Genomic DNA, 22,654 nt, shown 5'->3' with positions numbered 1-22,654 from the left:
TGTTTTTTCCTTGATTTTTGGCTTATTTTTCCATGTTATTTGGGATTTTGTACATTTTAAATTCATTTTTGTTCATTTTATTGATCACTTTGGCTTTTTTTTTGTTCATCTTACTGCTTGCTTTAGTGTTTCTTTACTTAATGTTTGGCTTATTTTTCCATATTTTTGGGGATTTTTTACATTTTAAATTCATTTTTGTTCCTTTTATCCACTGTCATTGATCCAACTCAATGAATTTTACTGGTTAATCAATGTTGTAGAAGATGACAGTGTTTCCATGGTAACTACAGAGCCTCTTTAACATCCAAATGGGTCATATCTGATGGCCATAAACAGATGAATAACTGTATTTACACAATTATTTCCATGTATTAATAGGATTAGTGGATCAGCAGGTATTAAACAGTTTAGATCAGTAGATAGTTGTGGTGGCTGTTTGGGTTTTTAAGGGTTAAATCATCATCTGGTGTCTGTAATGAGTGATCTGAGCCACATTTATATTCAAATCCACGTCATCTGCACAACAAATTACAGTAAAATGATAAGAATTAACAGTTAAAGTCCACAATGTACTGTGGAACAGAGTGATAGTCCTTCTTATCGCTGAGAAACTGACAGACCCAGAGCTTCCACGGACACATCAGATGAGATTAGATTTGACGCAAAGATAAAGTCACAGCAGAATGAAGACAACGGGTCCATAAAGGACTCAGCGTGGATTCTGTCACAGAAACTGCACTTAACATGGACCATTTAATGTAATACTGTAAATTACTAATAAATATGAGTTAGATAAATATACAGTCGCGGAAAAAATTATTAGGCAAGACACTTATAAGAACATGTTTTTCACAAGATATAGGGTTGAGGGTTAGTAATGGTCACCATATGTTCACTGTTGTTTATGTATATATTTCTTTCTTTGAGTTATTTATTTATTCACCAGCACAACTAAGAAACACATAGGTAAAAGATTATATGTGTATTTGTATGTTGTGGGTATATGTATAAACGTATGTGTGTATGTATGTGTATATGGATGAAAAAGTGTGTGTGTTTGTGTGTGAATAGATATATAAATATAAAAGAGTAATGTAAAAGGAAGAGGGACATATCTATTATTAATAATATTTTAGGAAGAGGGGGTGGGATTAAATAATTGCACTTCTTCCCACCCCTTTTCGGGCATGTAAATGGAGCTACTGTCCTGTTCTTCTAAGATTGTTATGATTGTTGATATTTGTATTAGGCATGTTTTGCTTGTTCACATACATGTTACATTTCATTGCATGCTCGGAATGAATCACTAAATCACTAAAAGTCATCAAAAACAATGGTTATACAATCCAGTCCTAACTCCTGTGTGTATCATGTGACTAAAACAGACAGAAAAGAAAACATGGAATGTCTAAAAGCACTGTTTTTGTCAGTACAATGACAGATATTGAAGGAAGAACTAAAGTGATTTTAGTTATTATCAAGAAAACATGTTAAATGGATAGATATCAGCTCTGAAATTAAACTACTATGAGCTATTTTTGTTGTGATCATTATATTTGTCCAAAATAAATGTACCTTTAGTTGTACCCGGCATTAAAATGACCAAGAAACTGAAGAAAACAAGGGGTGGTCTAATAATTTTTTCCATGATTGTATACAAAAAAACAAAAAATATATAAAGAATAAGCATCGTTTTTCATTCTGAATCGGTGCAATTACAAAAAGTGATAATGACAGAAGAAATAAACCCATTAAACTTCTGCAGGTTCCTTGTTTTGAGGCAGAAAAACCTCCAACCTGAAACATCCTGGATTCCCCAGTCCCTCAGACACTCACTGAATGACTACACTGACCTCTAGTGGCACACGGCAGTTGTTGCATATAAAAGAACCGGACGTTTCGGTGTCAGTGAAGAAACGAGGACAAATGGTGCGTTTAGGTAATGTGGGAAAAGTCGGTTAGTCATGAGTATGTTACATCATAAATAGCGTTTAAAGTCCATCCGTCCTGATCAGCTTTGGCCTCTGGAAGTCTGTCATTTACAGCAGAAAAACACTCAAATATCCAGTAGAAATGCAGCGAATCTAGTTTTAATGAAGAATGTAAAGTCAGATAATATAATGAAGACAGTAAAATGAAATAAAATGATCTTTGTTGGTTCCTCATATGTTGGATGACTTTGAGGCAGTAGGTTAATCTGAGGATACTTCGAAATGGGGGAAACAGCACATTATGTAATAAATAAGTAAATAAATGCAAAAATATGTTTTTTTTAATACAGATTTCAGTTTCAGCTTCTATATTTGACTGTTTTTGCTGTAAAATTACACAAAAATGTGTAATTTCTTCCTTTATGTGGACAAAGCTCATCCATTTGCACCTCCACTGTTCATGTTCCTGAGTTCCATCCTGTAAATCGATGGTTCTTAAACTTTTTACAGTGGCGTACCCCCTGAAATATATGTTTTTTTTATCCAAGTACCCCCAACTCTCATGCATTTTTGATTGAAAAAAAAAAAAAAAAATTGTCAAAACCTGTTCCTGTGCCAAAAGTGTCTGTTTATATTTACAAAACTTTCTAAACAAACAACATATATTTAGCTGTAAAATATGTGTGTGTGTATATATATATATATATATATATATATAAAATAACACATTTTCATGAGTAAATTTTGTGCAAAATATAAACTGAAAAGTGCCTTCTTTCACTGATAAGAAAAATAAATGAATTGCTCATTAATTAATAAATGAACCTTTCATCAACAAAATAATTCCTTATCAAATTAACCCATTTTAGAAAAACATAAAATATTAGTGTTCTTCAAATGTTATCAAAACTTAACTGATCTGCCTTGGCGGAGGTCTGCACTCTCCGAGTGCTTTTCTAGTTTATTTTTTTTTCTTTCTTTAACGGTACCAGAATGCACTGTCTTTTTATGCGTGTCTTGTTTGTATTGCCTTCTTTTTTTTTTCTTGGGTTCTGTTTGTTTATCACATCTGGTGTCAATCTCTGTATCATGAATACATTATTTGAAATTATAAATGTATTATATTTGTTAAATGAAAAGTTCTATAAATGTTGAAAAGTTCTATAAATAAGGTTACAATTATATACATACATATATATATATATATATATATATATATATATATATATATATATATATATTAATAAAGTATTTAATCCAAATATGAATGTGAATTTTCAACTGTAACACAAAAAATGGCTCGGACAATTCTCATTATTTATTTTGTAGTTGGTACATGATGACTTATTAAAAATTTCCAGTACCCCCTGGGCTTGTTCCAAGTACCCCTGGGGGTATGTGTACCCCACTTTGGGAACCCTTGGTGTAAATCATGGCTCTGGGTCTTTTGTTGATTCAATGTGACATTACGGTGTTGTTCCAGCAGAGGGCCTCGGAGACAACAGGACGACAACAGGTCACATGTTGTCGTTTTCTTCAGCACCAGTGTTCAGACTGTGACGCATTTGTCAGTGATGATGAACATCTGAGCATCCAAGGCCACATTAGACCTGATTTCACTGTTAGAAAAGGCACAATGTGGGTTTAATGCACTACAGGGTGGTTTCTGCAGTTATTCTCCTGCACATGATTAGAAAAATGTCAGTATCCATATAATTAATGATGGCATTACATTTAGTTGAATTCTTAAATTTTTTGTACAAAGCTGAGTTTTTTTCATCTCAGCGGGTTTAGATAAAGATAAGAACAGGTGCAGTTTCCACGTGCAGCTTCTTATTTCAGGACCATGGAGAGTCAACACATGGAGAGAGAGAGGGAGGGAGAGGGAGACAGAGAGAAAGTGAGAGAGGGAGACAGAAAGAGGAAGAGAGGGAAACAGAGAGAGAGAAAGAGAAAGAAAGAGAGGGAGACAGAGAGAGAGAAAGAAAGAGAGGGAGATAGAGAGAGCCAGAGGGGATCAGGTGGTTCATGTAAGCCTCAGTAGTTCCAAACAAACCGTGCGCTGTCCTGTTCTTCTCTGGGACAAGCAGCAGTGAGTGTGTTATTGCAGGTAAATATCCAAATAAACCACACACACACACGTCTGTTTTCACCTGTTGTGTTACTACTGTATGTATGTTAGTGTCAGTTGTGCTTTAGAGTTTTTGGGGGCTGACCACTGAAAGGACTGACTTTAATACTGTCAACAGGTTTACATTTAGTCGTAGGTTTAACAAACGGGTGCAGGACAAATAAAACAAGAAAAACACCCGGAGAGTGCAGACCTCCACCAAGACAGCAGCATTTTAACTTAAGTTATGTCACATTTCTAAAGGGTGTAATGATGTGTTTTTGCAATTTTCTAAAAAAAAAAAAAATTCATCCCAAAGAACCAAACAATTCACACGCTTCAGTATTCAAACGGCTTGTTTTCCCCCTCGGCTCTAACTGGATTTGACGTTTGTGGGCGTTCCCGTGGTTGCTGACTATCTACATGATGTTTTTACGCCTTTTAAGTTATGTCACATTTTCAAAGTGTGAAATCATGTGTTTTGTGATTTGCTAAAAAAAAAAAAAAAAAAAAAATTCACTTGCTTTATTATTAAAATGGTTTGTTTTCCCCCTCGGCTCTAACCGGTTGTGACGTTTGTGGGTGTTCCCATTGTTACTAACTGTATCTATGTGATTTATTTATGCATTTTAACTTAAGTCATGTCACATTTTTAAAGGGTCTAATCATGTGTTTTTGTGATTTGCTAAAAAAAAGAAAAAAAAAAACTTGTCATCCCAAAAAACCTAATAATTCACATGCTTTATTGTTAAAACGGTTTGTTTTCCCCCTCGGCTCTAACCGGATGTGATGTTTGTGGGTGTTCCCATTGTTACTAACTGTATCTATGTGATTTATTTATGCATTTTAACTTAAGTCATGTCACATTTTTAAAGGGTCTAATCATGTGTTTTTGTGATTTGCTAAAAAAATATATATATATATCATCCCACAAAAAAAACCAAAACAAATAATTAACATGCTTTATTGTTAAAACAGTTTTTTTTCCCCCTCGGCTCTAACCGGATGTGACATTTGTGAGTGTTCCCGTTGTTACCGACTGTATCTACATGATATTTTTACGCATTTTAACTTAAGTCATGTCATGTTTTTAAAGCGTGCAGTTATGTGTTTTGTGATTTGCTAAAAAAAATAATAATAATAATAATTAACATGCTTTATTATTAAAATGGTTTGTTTTCCCCCTCGGCTCTAACCGGATGTGACGATTGTGGGTGTTCTCATTGTTGCTGATTATCTATATGAGGTTTTTACCATTTTAACTTAAGTCATGTCACATTTTTAAAGGGTCTAATCATGTGTTTTTGTGATTTGCTAAAAAAAAAAAAAAACTAAACTAAACATATCATCCCACAATAAAAAAAAAACAAATAATTAACATGCTTTATTATTAAAACGGTTTGTTTTCCCCCTCGGCTCTAACCGGATGTGACGTTTGTGGGTGTTCTCATTGTTACTGACTGTATCTATATAGTGTTTTTACGTATTTTAACTTAAGTCTTGTCATGTTTTTAAAGCGTGTAATTATGTGTTTTTATGATTTGCTAAAAAAACAAAAACAACTTGTCATCCCCAAAAAAACTAATAATTAACATGCTTTATTGTAAAAATGGTTTGTTTTCCCCCTCGGCTCTAACCGGATGTGATGTTCGTGGGCCTTCCCGTTGTTGCTGACTGTCAATATGATATATTTAGGTATTTTAACTTAAGCCATTTCACATTTCCGAAGCGTGTAATCATGTGTTTTTGTGATTTGCTGAAAATAATAATAATAATGATAATAATAATAATTAACATACTTTATCTTTAAAATGGTTTGTTTTCCCCCTCGGCTCTAACCGGATGTGACGTTTGTGGGCGTTCCCGTTGTTGCTGACTATCAATATGATATTTTTACGTATTTTAATCTAATTTCACATTTCCAAAGCGTGTAATCATGTGTTTTTGTGATTTGCAAAAAAAAAAATTAAAAAAGTCATCCTAAAGAACCAAATAATCCACATGCTTTATTATTCACTCTTTGGGTTTGGATATTTTCTATTAAACTGCTCCATCTGTCAGAGCCCCCCCCCCCCCTCCCTCGGACAGGCACTGGTTAAGTCATGCCTCTCTGTTATGTAACCCACTCGGGATGCGCGTGCACCGTCAGTGCTCCTGTTTCTCGTCCAGTCGTGAGTGTCGTCAGTCTGCACACCGCGTTCCACTCACATCCACGGAGGAGCGGAGCTGAGGCAGGCACTGGCACCGGAACGACCCTTTGTGCTTCACCGAAAACACGCATCTGTCCAAACGGACCCGCCGTCACGCGCTCAGGTGGGCTCGTGCTTCATTATGACATTATGTTTTTTTTTTTGTTTTGTTTGTTTGGTTTTTTTTTTTGTGAATTTTTACAGGATGGGAGGGAGCAGGTGGGATGAGAATGACATGTTTACGAGTTTCAGAAACGAGTTTTTTTTTTTTTTTTTTTTTTTTAAGCCTTAATTATCTGAATATTCTGGAGTGTTTTTTAGGGACACTGGAGTAAACAAACAAACATCCTACTGTGTTTATTGGCATCTTCACTCAGAGGAAACCATGGGGGCGCCAATGAAGCCAAACAAAGCCTGTTTTCATCTGCTTTCAAAATGAAAACATGTCATTAGTGATTTGAAGGCGATGCAAATTTGATGCGAGATAGAATTTATTATTTCTGTGAATTAAATTGAAGAAAAGCCTCACCCGATTTAATGATAATCAGTGAAATGGTTTGGAAATGACAAGTGGAAAACAAAGGGATGGATGTAAACATGTCAACAGACACCAGATAGGGTAATTAAAGGGTTAAGTTTGGACATGTGCTATTTAACCCATAAAGACCCAAAATGAAATATAGGGAAACAAAACATGATTTGCAGTGAAAAATGCAAAATCATACAGAGGATATATTATGGTAAATGGTGATATGTCTTTTAAGTAAAGGTCAAATACTGAAATAATTCATGTGGGAACACTGGGTCTTTGTGGGTTAATACCGAGAATTATCAAAAAAAATAGATTATATATATATATATATTATATTACCATATAATGTACATTATTTGATTGATGCCATTTAAGTGGTTTTATAGCAGTATTGTAGAGGTCGTCTGTAGAACATGTGGAAATAATGTACAGTCGCAAAAAAAAAATGATTAGACCATTAAAGTCATCAAAAACAATAGTTCTGCAATCCAGTACTAACTCCTGTGTATTATGTGACTAAAACAGACAGAAAAGAAAACATGGAATGTCTAAAAGCACTGCTTTTATCAGTACAATGCCATAGATATTGATGGAAGAACTGAAGTGACTTAGGTTTTTAACAAGAAAACATGTTAAATGGATAGATATGAGCTCTGAAATTAAATTACTATGAGCTATTTTTGTTGGTATCATTATATTTGTCCAAACAAAAGTACCTTTAGTTGTACCAGGCATTAAAATGAACAAGAAATTGAAGAAAACAAGGGGTGGTCTAAGAATTTTTTCTGTGACTGTACATTACGTTGTTCCAGTAGGGTCTATCATGACATTATGAGAACAATTAATTATGTTTTTATTTTTATTTTTATTTTTTTTATGTGTACAAGCTTGTAAATATTGTTTCTGTTAAAAATATTGTTAAAATAAAGTACAGGATACATAAGAAAACAATATAAAACTGGGTGATGACTGAAAGTGAAAGACATTACTCATAACAGTGACATCATGCAGTGATTCAGTCTGATGTTCTACAAACTAAACTCAAATGTCCCTTTACAGTTGGGTGCTTCTCTGAAACTGGTCCTAAAAACAGGACATGGGGCTAAAAATTCAAACCAGATATAGACGAATGTTATGAAGCAAGTTTGGTAGCACTTTGGGTCTATTTTAAAATAAACACTTACTGAGATAAAAGAGAAACTATTTTTAAGTTAAAATACATTTTCATATTATTTTACATTATATTTAATATAAAAATTTGCATGTAACATGGTCAAAAGGACACGAACATTATGCACTACTATTTTTTTAAAATATCTCTTTATTCTCTCACATTTTGGGAATTGAAATAATTATTCAAGGCAGAGTGTTTCACAAAAATGACCGCTGTTGCAAAATCATTTGCAATTTATTTGGTTTAAATGTTCAGGTTCTGTATGTAACACAAGCGGACATGATGGGTTACATACAAAACCTGGAATGAGACTGAGACTGATGAAAAACCCACATGTGTGGATTAGAAAAACCACTAGGATCGACACATTTAACACAATGTCTTTATTTAGAGTCTATAGAAGACCATTTACATACGTTTTCACATCTAATGCACTGACACCTAGGGAGATTTAATGTCCATATTTGGGTCCTATTTTTGGATCCAATATTTGATTATAAATTCATTAATTATGGGATGGCTCAGAGCAAGAGGACATTTTTTTTGCATTTATCTGAGGTCATCATTAGGTCCATCCTTGGGGGAAGTATGTCTACATTTACCTTTTATTATTGGGTCTAAAAAGCTGGAACAGTGACAGATTCTAAAATAAACCCAGTTTCATAGAAGCACCTTTTTATTTTTATCCTGTTATGGATGGAAGGATGCTCATGTAAACTTCAGACCTTCAGCATCTTCATGGTTCATAAATCTGCATCATCACTCAAATGAAACTTTACACCTCGTTACCAAGAATCAAATGGACAGAGTGCGTCCTGCTGTAGATAATAGTCCCATAAACAGCCTGATGAAAGCACATGGACTGGGGTGGATTATGGGAGATATTATTCACGCCCACTCCATGCTGTTTTTTTGAAAGTAGACCATCTGTATGGAGGCTTAGAGACATGTTTACCACTTGTACATGGTCCACAGATTCTGCTCAGGATCAGAACTGGTGTTCAGATTTGCTGCAGATCGATGCTCTTCCTCTGGGATGGAGTTCAGTCCAGTTTTTTGCTGTGAAGGACATGTTCTGGTCTTCTGTCTGTTTGGTCCACTTTGGGTTTATTTTAATAATAGGTGTGTGTGGTTCAGTCAAATGCATAATTCTGTCTATAAAATCCTTTTGGACCATGTTCAGTGATGCATGACTCAGTTACTGAAGTAAAACAGTCATATCCATCATCAGTAGATGGTTTTGGTCGCCGGTGGATGTTTGGGTCGTTACGGTATAAAAGTCCAACCTAATGATTTTACTGTATTTTTCACCATGATATTCAAATGAGTTGAGGTCAAAGGTCATGTTTGGTCATTCTATGGAGCTGGATACATATTAAAGACACTATTTCAGTCTTATATGCATGAATGATATAGAGGTGGCTCCAGCTGCATCAGAGCTTTGATGGGATTTGGAGGAAATATTGGTGGTTCAAGGTGATGTCAAATGGAGCTGAGTTCAGCATCTGGAGGTTTAGATAGTTGGACAAGATCAATATATGCAGTCAGATCCTTCTGGAATCACACATTCAACTATTTCTGTGTAAGTCTATGAAAGTGGGACAGAAAGGACACAAAGCCTTTGGATCATGAACGCAGGCTCAATGTGCTTAACCCTTTAAAACCGTCTGTGTCATATTTGCTACGACAGATTCTGAGACCTTTATCTAATCAACGAGATCAATACTTTCCTTAAAAACCTGTTGTATGTGACGCGAGACGTGTCTTCTGCCCCTTGCTGCAGCCAGTGGATGGGCTTTGTTTTTTTTTTGTTTTTTGCCTTTTTCAGTATGGCTGCTATCGTTAAAGGGGTCATTATTTTGCGAAACCCACTTTTCTTAGTCTGTGGTTCATTTATTTGTGTATTTGGACCCTAATAGTTCATACAGTTTGAATTTGAACCCTCCAGCTGCTGCAAAACTATATTTATATTCATTTGGGCAAAAATCCAGTTGATTTCTACAACCTGTTTCTTCAGACCAACATTTCTCCAGTATTTCTCCATAATTGTTTGTCAGCAGCAGTGGTTGTAGTCCAGACTGAAAATACATCCGAACTTGGAGCCCATTACCTAAAATGTTCAGTTGTTGGTTGAATGGGACAGAGCAGCACAGCCGACGACCTGGAGGGGGCGGGGCCTGAAGTGTCTCATGTGCATTTAAAGGGCCAGCGCTCCAAACCACCTTTCTGGTGTCATTACTCAGAAATAGGGTTGAAGATGGACCTGTGGAGTTGAATGAATGAAGAACTCAGACCCAAGCAGAGCATTTACAGTTTATGGAGACCACAGGGAAATGTGGGAAAAGGAAGAATTCCATTTAAAAAAGAAAAATATTACTCCTTTAAATCATCCACACTTTTTGCAGGAAAGCCTTTAGTAATTTTCAAAAAGTTACATTGAGAAGAACATTGATTTTGTTTTTTGTTTTTTTTAAGTAAGTACTTCATGTACTGAAACAATGCATAGTTACTTGATAATTGATTCTGTATAGTTCAGTAAAATTGGGTTAAAACAAACAAAAACAAATATAAACAAAATGATATGGAAAAAATGTTTTGCTTGGATTTTGTTAAAAGGTCTAATTAATACCTCAGTTCTAAAAATTTAGAATTTTGTGCTAGTTTTTGACGGGTCAGGTTTTACAGGGTTAAGAGAGCTAAGACTCCTGTGTTTGGAACTTTAGATGATGCTTAGTCTTTTCTCAGTAGGAATCCAGTTAATGCTGTCTGGAGTCAAGCAGAGGATCTGGGAGGGTGACAGTATAATCCTGCATCAGTAGGAAACAGGCAGGACAGAGGGGAGACGATCTTATCATGGACATCACAGGGTTTCATTATGGTGGAGCTGATGAGTGAACGAAGGGAAGCTAATTAAAGAAAGGAGGCAGGAGGTGGTGGATATGGGACGCAGCCGTTGGCGTCATCTCTGGTGTCATTGCTCGATTTTTTAGAACATCATAATAAAAAAAAATACATATCTGCAATAATCATATAGAAGAATTTCACCTGTTGGTTCTTATTAACCCATAAAGACCCAAATATTTATTGATATAAACTGTTTAATACCTGTTCATCCACTAATCCAATCAATACATGTAAATAATTTATGTAAAATACAGTTATTCGTCTTTTCACGGTCATCAGATATGACCCATTTGGACGTTCAGAGGCCCCGTTGTTACCGTGGAAACACAGTCATCTTCTACAACATTGATTCACCAGTAAGACCCATAGAGTTGGATCAATGACGGTGGATAAAATGAACAAAAATGAATAAAAAAACAAAAACCTACAAAATAATAAACAATGTTTTTTCACATTATTATTTTGTAGTTTTTTATAACTAAAATAAAGTAGTAAAAGAATAAAATAAGCAACAACATTAACAAAAACAGCTAAAGTACTGAATAAAAGGAACAAAAATGTATAAGTTACCAAAATGATAAGTAACATTAACAAAATAAGCCACAAACTGAAATAAATTGAACAAAAGCAAGAAAAATTCTAAACAAAATGAACAAAGTGAATAAAAATGAAATTAAAAAAAACCTACAAAATAATAAATCATGTGAAAAAATAAGCAAAAAATTTCCTAAAATAAAGTAGAAAAAGAATAAAATAAGCAGCAAAATGAACAAAAACAGCCAAAGTACTGAATTAAAGCAACAAAATGTACAATAAATCAACAAAATGATAAGTAGCATGAACAAAATAAGCCAAACTGAAATAAATTGAACAAAAACAAGTACAATAATAAATAAAATGAACACAAGCGAATAAGAAAATTGAAAAAAAAAATAAATAACATGGAGAAAAAAATCAATAACGTAAACAAAATGAATAAAAAATCTAAACCTTGATTCACCAATAAAACCCATAGAGTTTAATAAATGACAGTGGATGCAGACATTTGGTTTTTACATTCAGTTATTGATATTTTACCGAAAAAAAACCCTCAAATTTAAACTGAGCTTTTATGAAAATCCACATGATCAATGAATTAAATATCAGAAAATACATGATTTTCACTGAAACAATGCAAAACACAGAGGATAATAATTTAATAAATGGTGATAAATCACTTCAGAACGGTTAAATAGAGAGAAAGCAATCATATAAAGTAGCTCTGGGTGTTGAAGGGTTAAAGACACTGAAGCTGAGCTCACTCATTCTCATTCAGGAACACTGTTTATTCAGAATGTAGAAGCACAGTGGTATCAGCTGAATGGTAAACTCCCACACACACTCCACATATTTCCACAGTGAAGGACAGCACAACACACTCTGTGCCGCCGTAATTGGTCCCATCTAGCCCGACTCGGTTATGCAGCATCTTCTCCGGTTGCTAAGGCTGTTGCTATGCACGTCTCCGGTTGCTGTGCCCTGTTTCTGCCTAATCGGATTCTACGATGCCAGTTCACCAGGCAGATGTGTGATGTTTTCAGAGGGAGGATGAGGGAATGTAGAGGCTGGAGACGAGGCCGCCCAGGATAGGAACTATTTCTGACTGTGACAATATCAGGTGGAGTTTGATTCCCGCGAGTCTCGGCTCTATTTTTGAAATCCTCTCAGGGATTGAAGAAAGAGGATTTTACTGGAGCTTCGGCTGCTTATGCGGGGAACGGGACTTTTATCAGGTCATCGTTTGGTTTTTATTGGGGCTGAAAGAGCAGGAAGACAAATAAAGTGTTAAAGGAGTCAGATCTGATGCACAAACAGGAAAAAATTTTCTAAAATCATCTATGAGTATTCATTTTTTGATACAAACAGCCTCCGTCGACCAAAACCATCTACTGATCTAAACTGTTTAGTACCTGTTGATCCACTAATCCTATCAATACATGTCAATAACTGGTGTAAAATACAGTTATTCATCTTTTCATGGTCATCAGATATGACCCATTTGGACGTTCAGAGGCTCCGTAGTTACCGTGGAAACACCGTCATCTTCTACAACATTGATTCACCCTTAAAACCCATGGAGTTGGATCAATGACAGTGGATGGAGACACTGGGTTTATGTTCAGTTAATGAGAGATTGGACTGAAAAAGACACTTTTTTCCATTCTGTATAGTAACAGTTGAATTTGAAGGCTTTGGGGTGCCTCAGGGTTCTATTCTGGATCCTGTTTTCTTTGTATATGCTGCCCCTGGGTTCCATTTTTAGAAATCACAACATCCAATTTAATTGTTTTGCGAATGATGTGCAAATCTACATGCCCCTTAAAGTAAATAATATGGCAATGTCTACTGCCACAGTACTGTGGCACAAAAAATGGGTTTGGCTATTACCACAGAGCCAATCAAATGTTATCATTTGTACCAGAGCCAATCACAGATGCTGTTCCATGAACTCATTCTCCTCTTGTTGCCACAGTACTGTGGTCATATATGGAGTATACTTCAGTTCATTCTTCTGTGCATTTTTCTACCACAGTACTGTGGCAACTGATGGAAGAAATGACAAATTGGTGATAATATATAGTATAGAATAGGAATTATTGTTGTAAATGCTCTATATGTTGTTTAATGGTGTTCTTTGCTCTGGAGGCTGGAGAAGGTGGGCGGAGCTACATGTTAGATGCGGTAGTGTGTCATGTGTCTTCAGTTCTATGTCATTTCAGTGCATTCAGTGCTGTGGTCCTGTGGAATTCTGCACTCTGAACATGGTCCCAGTGGCTGATTTATAGCAATGCCAGATTTACACACCCCCGATTTGAAAATCTTCAGAAAAAAAAAACTGGAAATGGTACTCCAACCAGGAATTGAACCGAAGTGTTCTGCATTGCAGTCTGTTACATTACCAAGTGAGCTAAATATCTACAGTGTTTGAGGTGGACCTATTTACTATCTGATTGCCTTGGTACTTTTCGGGATGCAAGTTACCAGTCTAGACATGATGTAACGAGGGCGCTGATTGGCTCTAAAGTAATAGACGAACCAATATTTTATGCTACAGTACTGTGTCAACAGCCACTTCAAAAATAATAAAGCCTCTGTGCAGGTCCTATTGGACTATCTGAATGTGGAAACACCGTCATCTTCTACAACACTGATTCACCAGTAAAACCCATGGAGTTGGATCAGTGACAGTGGATGGACACACTGGGTTTGTGTTCAGATAATGAGAGATTTGACTGAAAAAGTCATTTTTTCTTCAGTTTTCTCTTTTTAGGTAGGAACTTTTTGAGCTTTTATGTACATCTATATGATCAGTGAATTAAATAGACTATGGGAAAATACCGGATTTACTCTAAAAAATGCAAAATGTAGAGAATGATATTACAATAAATGGTGAGAAATCACTTTGGAAAGGTTCAAATTGAGTTCTAAATTCCCCTTTAGTGGTATTTTCAGATCCTTTTGTTCATTATTCCTTGAAGAAGCGGCAGCAGGTGTAATCTAATTACATTTTCTATGCTTAATTCTCTCATTCATAACTGTAGCCCCAATCATTTTGCAAGTGTAGAACATGTACATTTAGATTTTTCTTCATGTGTAAAAGGGAATGAGCTCAAAGTCATATGTAAAATCAAAACATCTGCAGAAATAAACAGTAACATGGAGTACAGGGGTAGAGCAGGCTTCAGCTGATGAGAATAAACGCTGCCTGGTCTGGGAAGGTGAACTCCAGCTGCAGCGTTCAGATGTGAATCAGCATCAGACTGAAGTTTTCACAGGAAAATGGAGAACGCTGCAGATCCACAGACTCCACAGCAGCACAAACCCTTGGGCTCCATTACATCATTATAATGAAAAAAGAAAACGAAAACCACGTATTCACTTACGCAACCAGGGCCTTATGGGAGGACGTCATGTGACGAGGCGTTCAGGGGCATCAGGAAGTGAACTGACTGTACAGAGTTCTGTGAAGCATGATGGGAATTCTGCATTATTCAGCTTTGAAGCATTAATAAAACATGTTCCTGCTGCTGTTTTAATGTGCATGTTACAAAACAGAGTTGAGTTTTACAGCAGAGGTCAGGCACACTGGAGTTTTTACTGAAGTAACATAAGATGTTTGATATTTTATACCTGATACAAACTGTGAAGCTTTTGGTCGACATCCTGACAGTTTTAGCAGGAGGTAGAGCGGGTCATCCAGTAACAGAAGGGTTGGCGGTTCGAATACCGCTCTGTCCTAGTCAGTCCGTTGTGTCCTTGGGCAAGACACTTCACCCACCTTTCCTCAAGTGTCACTCACACTGATGTATGAATGTTCGGTGGTGGTCAGAGGGGCCGTTTGGCTACATATGTAGTTTACCACCACCAGAGTGTCAGTGTGTGAGTGAATGTATAATGGATCAATAATGTAAAAGGCTTTGGGTGAAAAGTGCTATAGAAATCTAATTTATTATTATTATCATTAGATTCAGAGTTTTAGAAGCACAACAACAAATGTACAGATATAAGAAGAATGACAGAACAAAAAGGAAAGAATAATTGTTTAAATAGCTATAAAAAAAACAGTGAAAGAAACAGGCAGAATCTACTAGTAGAAATAAATAATGCATAAAGTACTAATAATAGTAAATAATACAAGATAAAATAATGAAACAAAAGTAAAAAAGTAGTTATATAATAATGAGCACAGTGTACATATATATATATATATATGTATATATACATATATATATATGTATATATATGTATGTATATATATGTATATATATATGTATATGTATGTATATATATGTATATATATATGTATATATATGTATATATATGTATATATATGTATATATACGTATATATATGTATATATATGTATATATACATATATATATATATATATATATATATATATATATATATATATATATATGTATATATACAGGGTGGGGAAGCAAAATGTACAATATTTTGAGGCAGGGATTGAAAGACAGTGTATGACCAATTAGTTTATTAAAAGTCATGAGAATTTATTTGCCACAAGAAAATGTCCATAATAGAAAATGTTTTTATTCTATGTGTCCTCCTTCTTTCTCAATAACTGCCTTCACACGCTTCCTGAAACTTGCGCAAGTGTTCCTCAAATATTCGGGTGACAACTTCTCCCATTCTTCTTTAATAGTATCTTCCAGACTTTCTCGTAACAGTTTTGCTCATAGTCATTCTCTTCTTTCCATTATAAACAGTCTTTATGGACACTCCAACTATTTTTGAAATCTCCTTTGGTGTGACGAGTGCATTCAGCAAATCACACACTCTTTGACGTTTGCTTTCCTGATTACTCATATGGGCAAAAGTTTCTGAAAAGGTATGGATAATAGTGTTAGGTATGATTATGACATCAATATATGTTTGGTTTCAAAACAACTGACGTAGTGCCTGCTGAGAAAAAACAACTAAATGTTCATTGTAAATTTTGCTTCCCCACCCTGTCTATATATATATATATATATATATATATATATATATATATATATATTTTTTTTTTTTTTTTTTTTTAATTACAAAACTACTTCTAATAATAATAAAAACAATAATAGTAATAATAATAATAATAATAATCATCATCAGCAGAAAAGCTAAATTACCAGCAACAACAAAACAAACATTGCAAACTGGAAACAATAAACAACATAAACAACAACACTGCACCACAGAAACTGCACAGTCTAATGGCTAAATGTTTAATGTTCTCAGTTTTTTATATTTTGTCTTTTTACTTTATTTCCTCTTTATTCCATTGTCCCTGTTTATTTGCTGAGTATAGTGACTTTATTATTTGAGTATATTTGAGTTTATTATTTGAGTATATTAACGGTGTCACCATTTGTTTCTTGCGGTCATAAATCCACGCTGTTCTGGTCGTACTGTGAACTGACCCTCTTGTGCCATCTGTACCAGGGGTGGGGGGGTGGAGTTTAGCAGCATAACACATTTGGGACAGAGAGCCCTTGTTTGTGGAGGGTTTGAGTGCCACGTCCAAACAGAACCACATTCATAGTGTGTAAAAATCTGACTCACCTGAGTTTTCTGCTCTTTTCTGTTCAGTGGGAAACGCTCTGTGAAGCACAATGGGACCGTTCCAAGAATACGAGGTGAGTAACAGACGTGAAATGTTCTGTCAGTGTCAGAGGATACCATCACATGGTAAGACCAGGATGTATAGAGTCTGTATTTACTGCCTTTTCCTGTAGGTTTGTACATGTGCAAATCTGGTGTTTTCTTCTCTTTTATTAGTCTGTTCTATTTAGGCTATTTATTGCTTTTATCTCTTCACACTTACTTTCCTTTTTTTTGTGCTTTTTCAAGTGTTTTTGTATGCAACTGAACTGCTGTGACCATTAATTATCCCTGTGGATCAAAGTCTAAGGCTACGTTCAGACTGCAGCCAAATGTGGCCCAAATCTGAAAACTGATGAAATGTACACATTGGTGACCTTGAGTTTAACCATTCAAGGTCAAAGGTCATGAACCCAAATGAAAGTCCATATATGACTTCTATCAGTGATCAATAGGAACTATATTGATATGTGTAACCACTTACATGTTATAAACTATCAAAATATGGACCATTAGAAGGAAAGGAAATATTACATACAAACACAACACAGACATTAATGAATTAGGTTACGTTCAGATGCAGGTAAATGTGGCCCAAATCCAATTTTTCACCTATATGTGACCTGTATCTGATCTGTTAAAGACAGTTTGAACAGCACTAATCCGACCCAGACCACTTTCATATGTGGTCCTAAATCTGATATGTGTCTGATATTTTGCAATGCGATGTTAGTCTGAACAGCCATGTTGCATTTATCCGAACTTTATGTCATTGAAATGCGACAAACGTCACCATTCTGCATTCCACTGTGCTTACTTCTGTAAACACAGAGTGTGTCTGCGTGGTCACGTATTCCATCAGGACCTCTTTTGTACATGTGGGTCACTTCAGGGTCACATTCAGTTCAGACTCAAAACTGATAGAAGTCGCATTTAATGTGGAATATGAATGAGCACACAAAAAAACCTGATTTCCCCCCAAAAAATCCGAATTTCGCATTAAGACCTGCTGTCTGAACATAGTCTTACTCTAATAGATTCAACATGCTTTATTTCTTGTTTTGGTTTGAACAGGAGAAGAAATCCCCAGAGAAAGGAAGTCCTCGCAGCCGTATCCCACGCCTGGTCCTCCATCCTTTCCCGCCCAAAGACAAAGGCTCGCCTCTGTCTGATTCGCCCTTTTCAGAGGAGGAGGGGAAGGAGTGTGACATGAGCTCGGACCACTCCAAAAGAACCATCAGCACCAACAGCTTCTGCTCCGGTAAGAACCTCAGCTCCAGTCTGGGCCCAACGCTGCCTTCACACACAATTACCACTGTTTTACCCAAATGGTACTCCAATCTGAGTTTTCTATGACCGTCTGAATAACACAGATCTGATTTATTTTAAAATCAGACCCAGAACACTTTCATATTTGGACATAAACCGGATTCATATCTGATGTTTTGCGATGTGACTGAACGGTCATGTCGCATTCCATCCGACTTTTACATCAATGAATTGTTCACACATGAGTTTGATGGCATCACATTTAGAATAGAATAGAATAGAATAGAATTAAACAGAATCGAATAGAATAGAATAGCTGTTATTCTTCATTGTGTATACAGTAAAATTAGGAGTGCTACTTTTTGTCGCTATAGTATTTTATCTTTTATTGTTGGACTTTCTTTTCTTTGTAGCACTTTGAGATTCCATTGAATGAAAAGTTCTTTATAAATGCAATTTATTATTATTATTATTATTATTATTATTATTATTATTATTATTATTATTATTATTATTATTATTATTATTATTATTATTATTATTATTATATTTACTCCAGCCAGTGCAACAATATTAATTAAAAAAAAAAAACGTAAGAAAATAAGAATAGAGCGAATAGAAAATTCATAAAAACAAAAATGTTAAATAAGAAAATAGAATATCACATTTTTACAAAACGTAAAATAAGAATATAACTAAAGTAGAATAAAATAACATAGATATAAGATAGAAATAGACATAATATTAACCATATTAAAAGTATGTTTATCTATGAAGGAGTCTAAAAATAGTGCATTTATGTTTGAATAAATATTGCAAGAACAGAGGTTTATTGCATAACTTATTGCACATAATTCACATTATACAGTGTCATTGCACATAATTAGAAGTGACTGCATGAAGATACATTGAGGGAAGTGATTATACAGGAAGAATTTACATTATAACATGAACAACCACTCAAAAAAAAAATCTGATTTGAGCTTTAAGACCTGCAGTGTGAATGCAGGGTAATACACACTGTCATCAACAGTAATGTAAAACATCTATATCTGTCAGATTTAGCGCTACATGATGGATTATGTAATATAAAACACATCATCTATGTAAAAAATGTACGTTTATGTGAACTGGCCTGTTCAGGTTCAATCAGTAAGTTGTCATGTGACAGCGTGTACACAGTTCAATCACAAACCTCCTCCTCGCCGTTGTGAAAGCCGCCGCTGTTGTGCTATCAGTGGGATAACGCAGCGTCTGACCTTTGACCTGTTGATTGCCTGCTTGTGTTGAGCGTCGGCCCCGTGCGCCGCCTGTTCTCAGCTGTTACCGTCTGTGCCTGTCGTCTGTAGATGACACCGGCTGCCCCACTAGTCAGTCTGTGTCCCCCTCCAAAACCCCGTCAGGCTCCGAGAACAGCGCCCACGGCTCACCCACGCTCCCGGAACGCAAGAGCAAAGTGAAGAGAGTGAGGGTGATGGCGGAGTGGAGCGGCGAGCAACGCAACGCCACCAGGCACAAGAGGGAGCTGAGGTCGGCGATGAAGCACAGAGGTAACGCACAAGGAAGTACACGGGTTAAAGCACTGGAAACTTTAACACACATCAGGGAGAGAGGATTTTTAAAGACTTTAAAGCAGTTTTTCAACCTTGAGATCCTGAAATTTTGTAGTAATTGGTTAAAAACAAACAACTTATTCATAAAAAATCTGTGTTGAGTTGACAGAGACAATCCCAATCCATAGCAGAGAAACAAAGAGTGTGAAAGTGCAGCACTGTGGTTCTGTTTATCTGTCAAATGTTCATTGTGGTTGTTTTCAGATGCTGCAGCTCTTTCATAATTCATAGTTTGAGTTCTTGTTTGTTCAGTATTAATTGTCAGCCTTGTAAATCCAAGCTGGACTGACTGTACATATCCTGACCAAAGAAAATACAATTCTCTCTTTGTGCAGTAATCTACACCTGGCTTTACTGCCTCTATCCATAATAATATACATTATATAGACTAAATGCCCTCTAAAATTAACCTTTGCAACATAGTATAGCAAACTATTACATGATCGAAAACAAATTAGTTTTTGCAAAAAAAATGTCTGGGGTCACCAGAAATTTGTGATGTTAAAATGGGGCCAAAAAAAGATGGAAACCACTGCTTTAAAGCTCCTGCAATTCAATACAGTTACACTTTGGAATCTGTTTTGTTTCATTTCATATGTTTATTTATTTATTTATTCAACATTTTACTCTCTAACCAAACCTGTAGCCATATTGTAATGCGATGTAAACATGCTTAGAGTGTGTATGACAGACTGCAGTGGGATAAATAAGAGTGAACAGTTGGATGTGATTTTTTTTTTTTTTTTTCATGTATAGATGGAGTTATAGAAATGCATCTTATACTGCAACTTGTCTGTTTTACTTTTTATTAATGTGTGCTTTTTTAATAACATCAGCCTGCCCAGGGACTACAGGTGGAAATTAACACTAGTGCTCCAACCTGGTACACTACATCTGTCCTGTTTAAGGTTAATGTATATGGTGCATTATCCCTGTCTAGATAAATAAACAAAATAAAATGAAATAAATAAATACATTTGTAGACATCGTCACTTTTAACTTGCATAGTTAATTCAGCAATAAACCTGTCCTCGTGTTCAGTTTTATACGCAATGAGATAAGATATGACTATTTATCCACCGTGGGGGGAATTTCACAGTTAACAGTGACAAACAACAAGCAAGTGCAGAGAAACAGACAAGTAGAAAAACCACAAACGAGTGAAAAATGAAATATAGACAAGTATACTGTGTATAAATATAGAATTTTCTATTTTTATATAAATATAGAAATAGAATTAACAATATTTCTGATAATTCTATATTATAAAAGGGAAGTGGACTCGCTTTTTGCTTTTCCATTGGACATCTGCGCAAAACTTACTGATATTTACTAAATGTAAAAAAAACAGTGTGTAATGTCAGTTTTTGCATTAAATCACAAATGTGATGATTTGTTTATATTTATTATTGCGAAATGACATGAGAAGTCATTCCATAAACATGTCGACAAACATAATTATCACATTGATTTACAGATATATTCATTATTATTATTATATATTACCTCTCTATCTTGTACTAAATTAAAAAATTATTGGGTTTCCTGGTGTATCCACACATACCACGACATGTTTCTTTTAAAACTCTTCTTCTCTTGTTGTAACATCCGTCAACATCTATTTTTTGTGTTCACGTGACTCTAGTTGCGGAAAAAGGTCTTTCCATTGCAGTTTTGTGTGATAAACCATTTGTGCAACGCCCGAAAAACCACCTAAAAACAGTTATGTCGTACTCGGAGAAATGTTTGTCTGAAGCCTGGGCCTTATATGTGCAAATGTCAAAACGTAAATAGTTATAAAACGAAACAAATTAAGCCGGAATTCAAACAGGTTGTAGAAATCCATTGGATTTTTGCCCAAATGAATATAAAGATAGTTTTGCAGCAGCTGGAGGGTTCAAATTCAAACTGTATGAACTATTAGGGTCCAAATACACAATGAAATGAACCACAGACTAAGAAAAGTGGGTTTAGACAAATATGAGCCCTTTAAATATGTTCTAATGTGTACATGTTTATATCCTTCTGTTCAGTTTTATCATATTTTACTGCACTTTTAAAACCCTTAAAACCTCTAATATTTTTCAGATGACATTTGTCTAAATCTAATTTGATCCTGTTTACAGATCTGCATTCCATATATATACTCCTGCATACCGATGGTTGCCATGAGGCCAAAGTACAGTAACAGCGTCGTTGGGTTAAACAAACACCGACCAGAGCAGCTGGTTCCTAAAACTGGGATGAATAACAGGACTGACCTGTGGCCTATGCATCTGTGTTACAGTTAAAGCAGTGATATTTGTCTTTTTTAAATGGAATTCTTCCTTTTCCCACATTTCCCTGTGGTCTCCATAAACTGTAAATGCGCTGCTTGGGTCTGAATTCTTCATTCATTCAACTCCACAGGTCCATCTTCAACCCTATTTCTGAGTAATGACACCAGAAAGATGGTTTGGAGCGCTGGCCCTTTAAATGCACATGAGACACTTCAGGCCCCGCCCCCTCCTGGTTGTTGGCTGTGCTGCTCCGACGTGGTATCATGAATTGTGTACAGATAAAACTCCACTTTTAAATGGCATGTTATCTGTATGCATTATAAGCTTTCAGCGTGTATATTTACAGTGGGTAAAATTGCCCACCGTTAGCGCAATTAGCTGTTAGGGTTAGGTTTAGGGTTAATGTTAGCGATAGTGCAATTAGTGGCTTGTGCGATTAGCAGTTAGCTTTAGGGTTAGCGATTAGAGTGATTAACGTGATTAGCGATTAGTGGCTAGCGCATTGA

At 35.5% G+C, this 22,654-nt stretch overlaps 1 protein-coding gene across 2 annotated transcripts in view; it reads left to right on the top strand.

The window, feature by feature from the left end:
• The first annotated feature begins 6,213 nt into the window (after positions 1-6,213).
• Positions 6,214-22,654, top strand: part of sybu (syntabulin (syntaxin-interacting)) — a 29,299-nt gene continuing 12,858 nt past the window's right edge. The window contains exons 1-4 of one of the 2 annotated variants that reach the window (XM_030157109.1): positions 6,214-6,354; positions 16,976-17,022; positions 18,062-18,248; positions 19,660-19,806. In XM_030157109.1, the coding sequence (XP_030012969.1) occupies positions 16,999-17,022; positions 18,062-18,248; positions 19,660-19,806 (358 nt within the window). In that variant the 5' untranslated portion in view covers positions 6,214-6,354; positions 16,976-16,998. Of the gene's footprint in view, positions 6,355-16,975; positions 17,023-18,061; positions 18,249-19,605; positions 19,807-22,654 lie in introns of both variants that reach the window. The other variant, XM_030157108.1, reaches the window with a different exon arrangement.

The sequence above is a fragment of the Sphaeramia orbicularis genome, chromosome 16 (assembly GCF_902148855.1).
Source record: "Sphaeramia orbicularis chromosome 16, fSphaOr1.1, whole genome shotgun sequence".
Classification (NCBI taxonomy): Eukaryota; Metazoa; Chordata; class Actinopteri; order Kurtiformes; family Apogonidae; genus Sphaeramia; species Sphaeramia orbicularis.
This window is presented reverse-complemented; position numbering and strand designations above follow the sequence as displayed.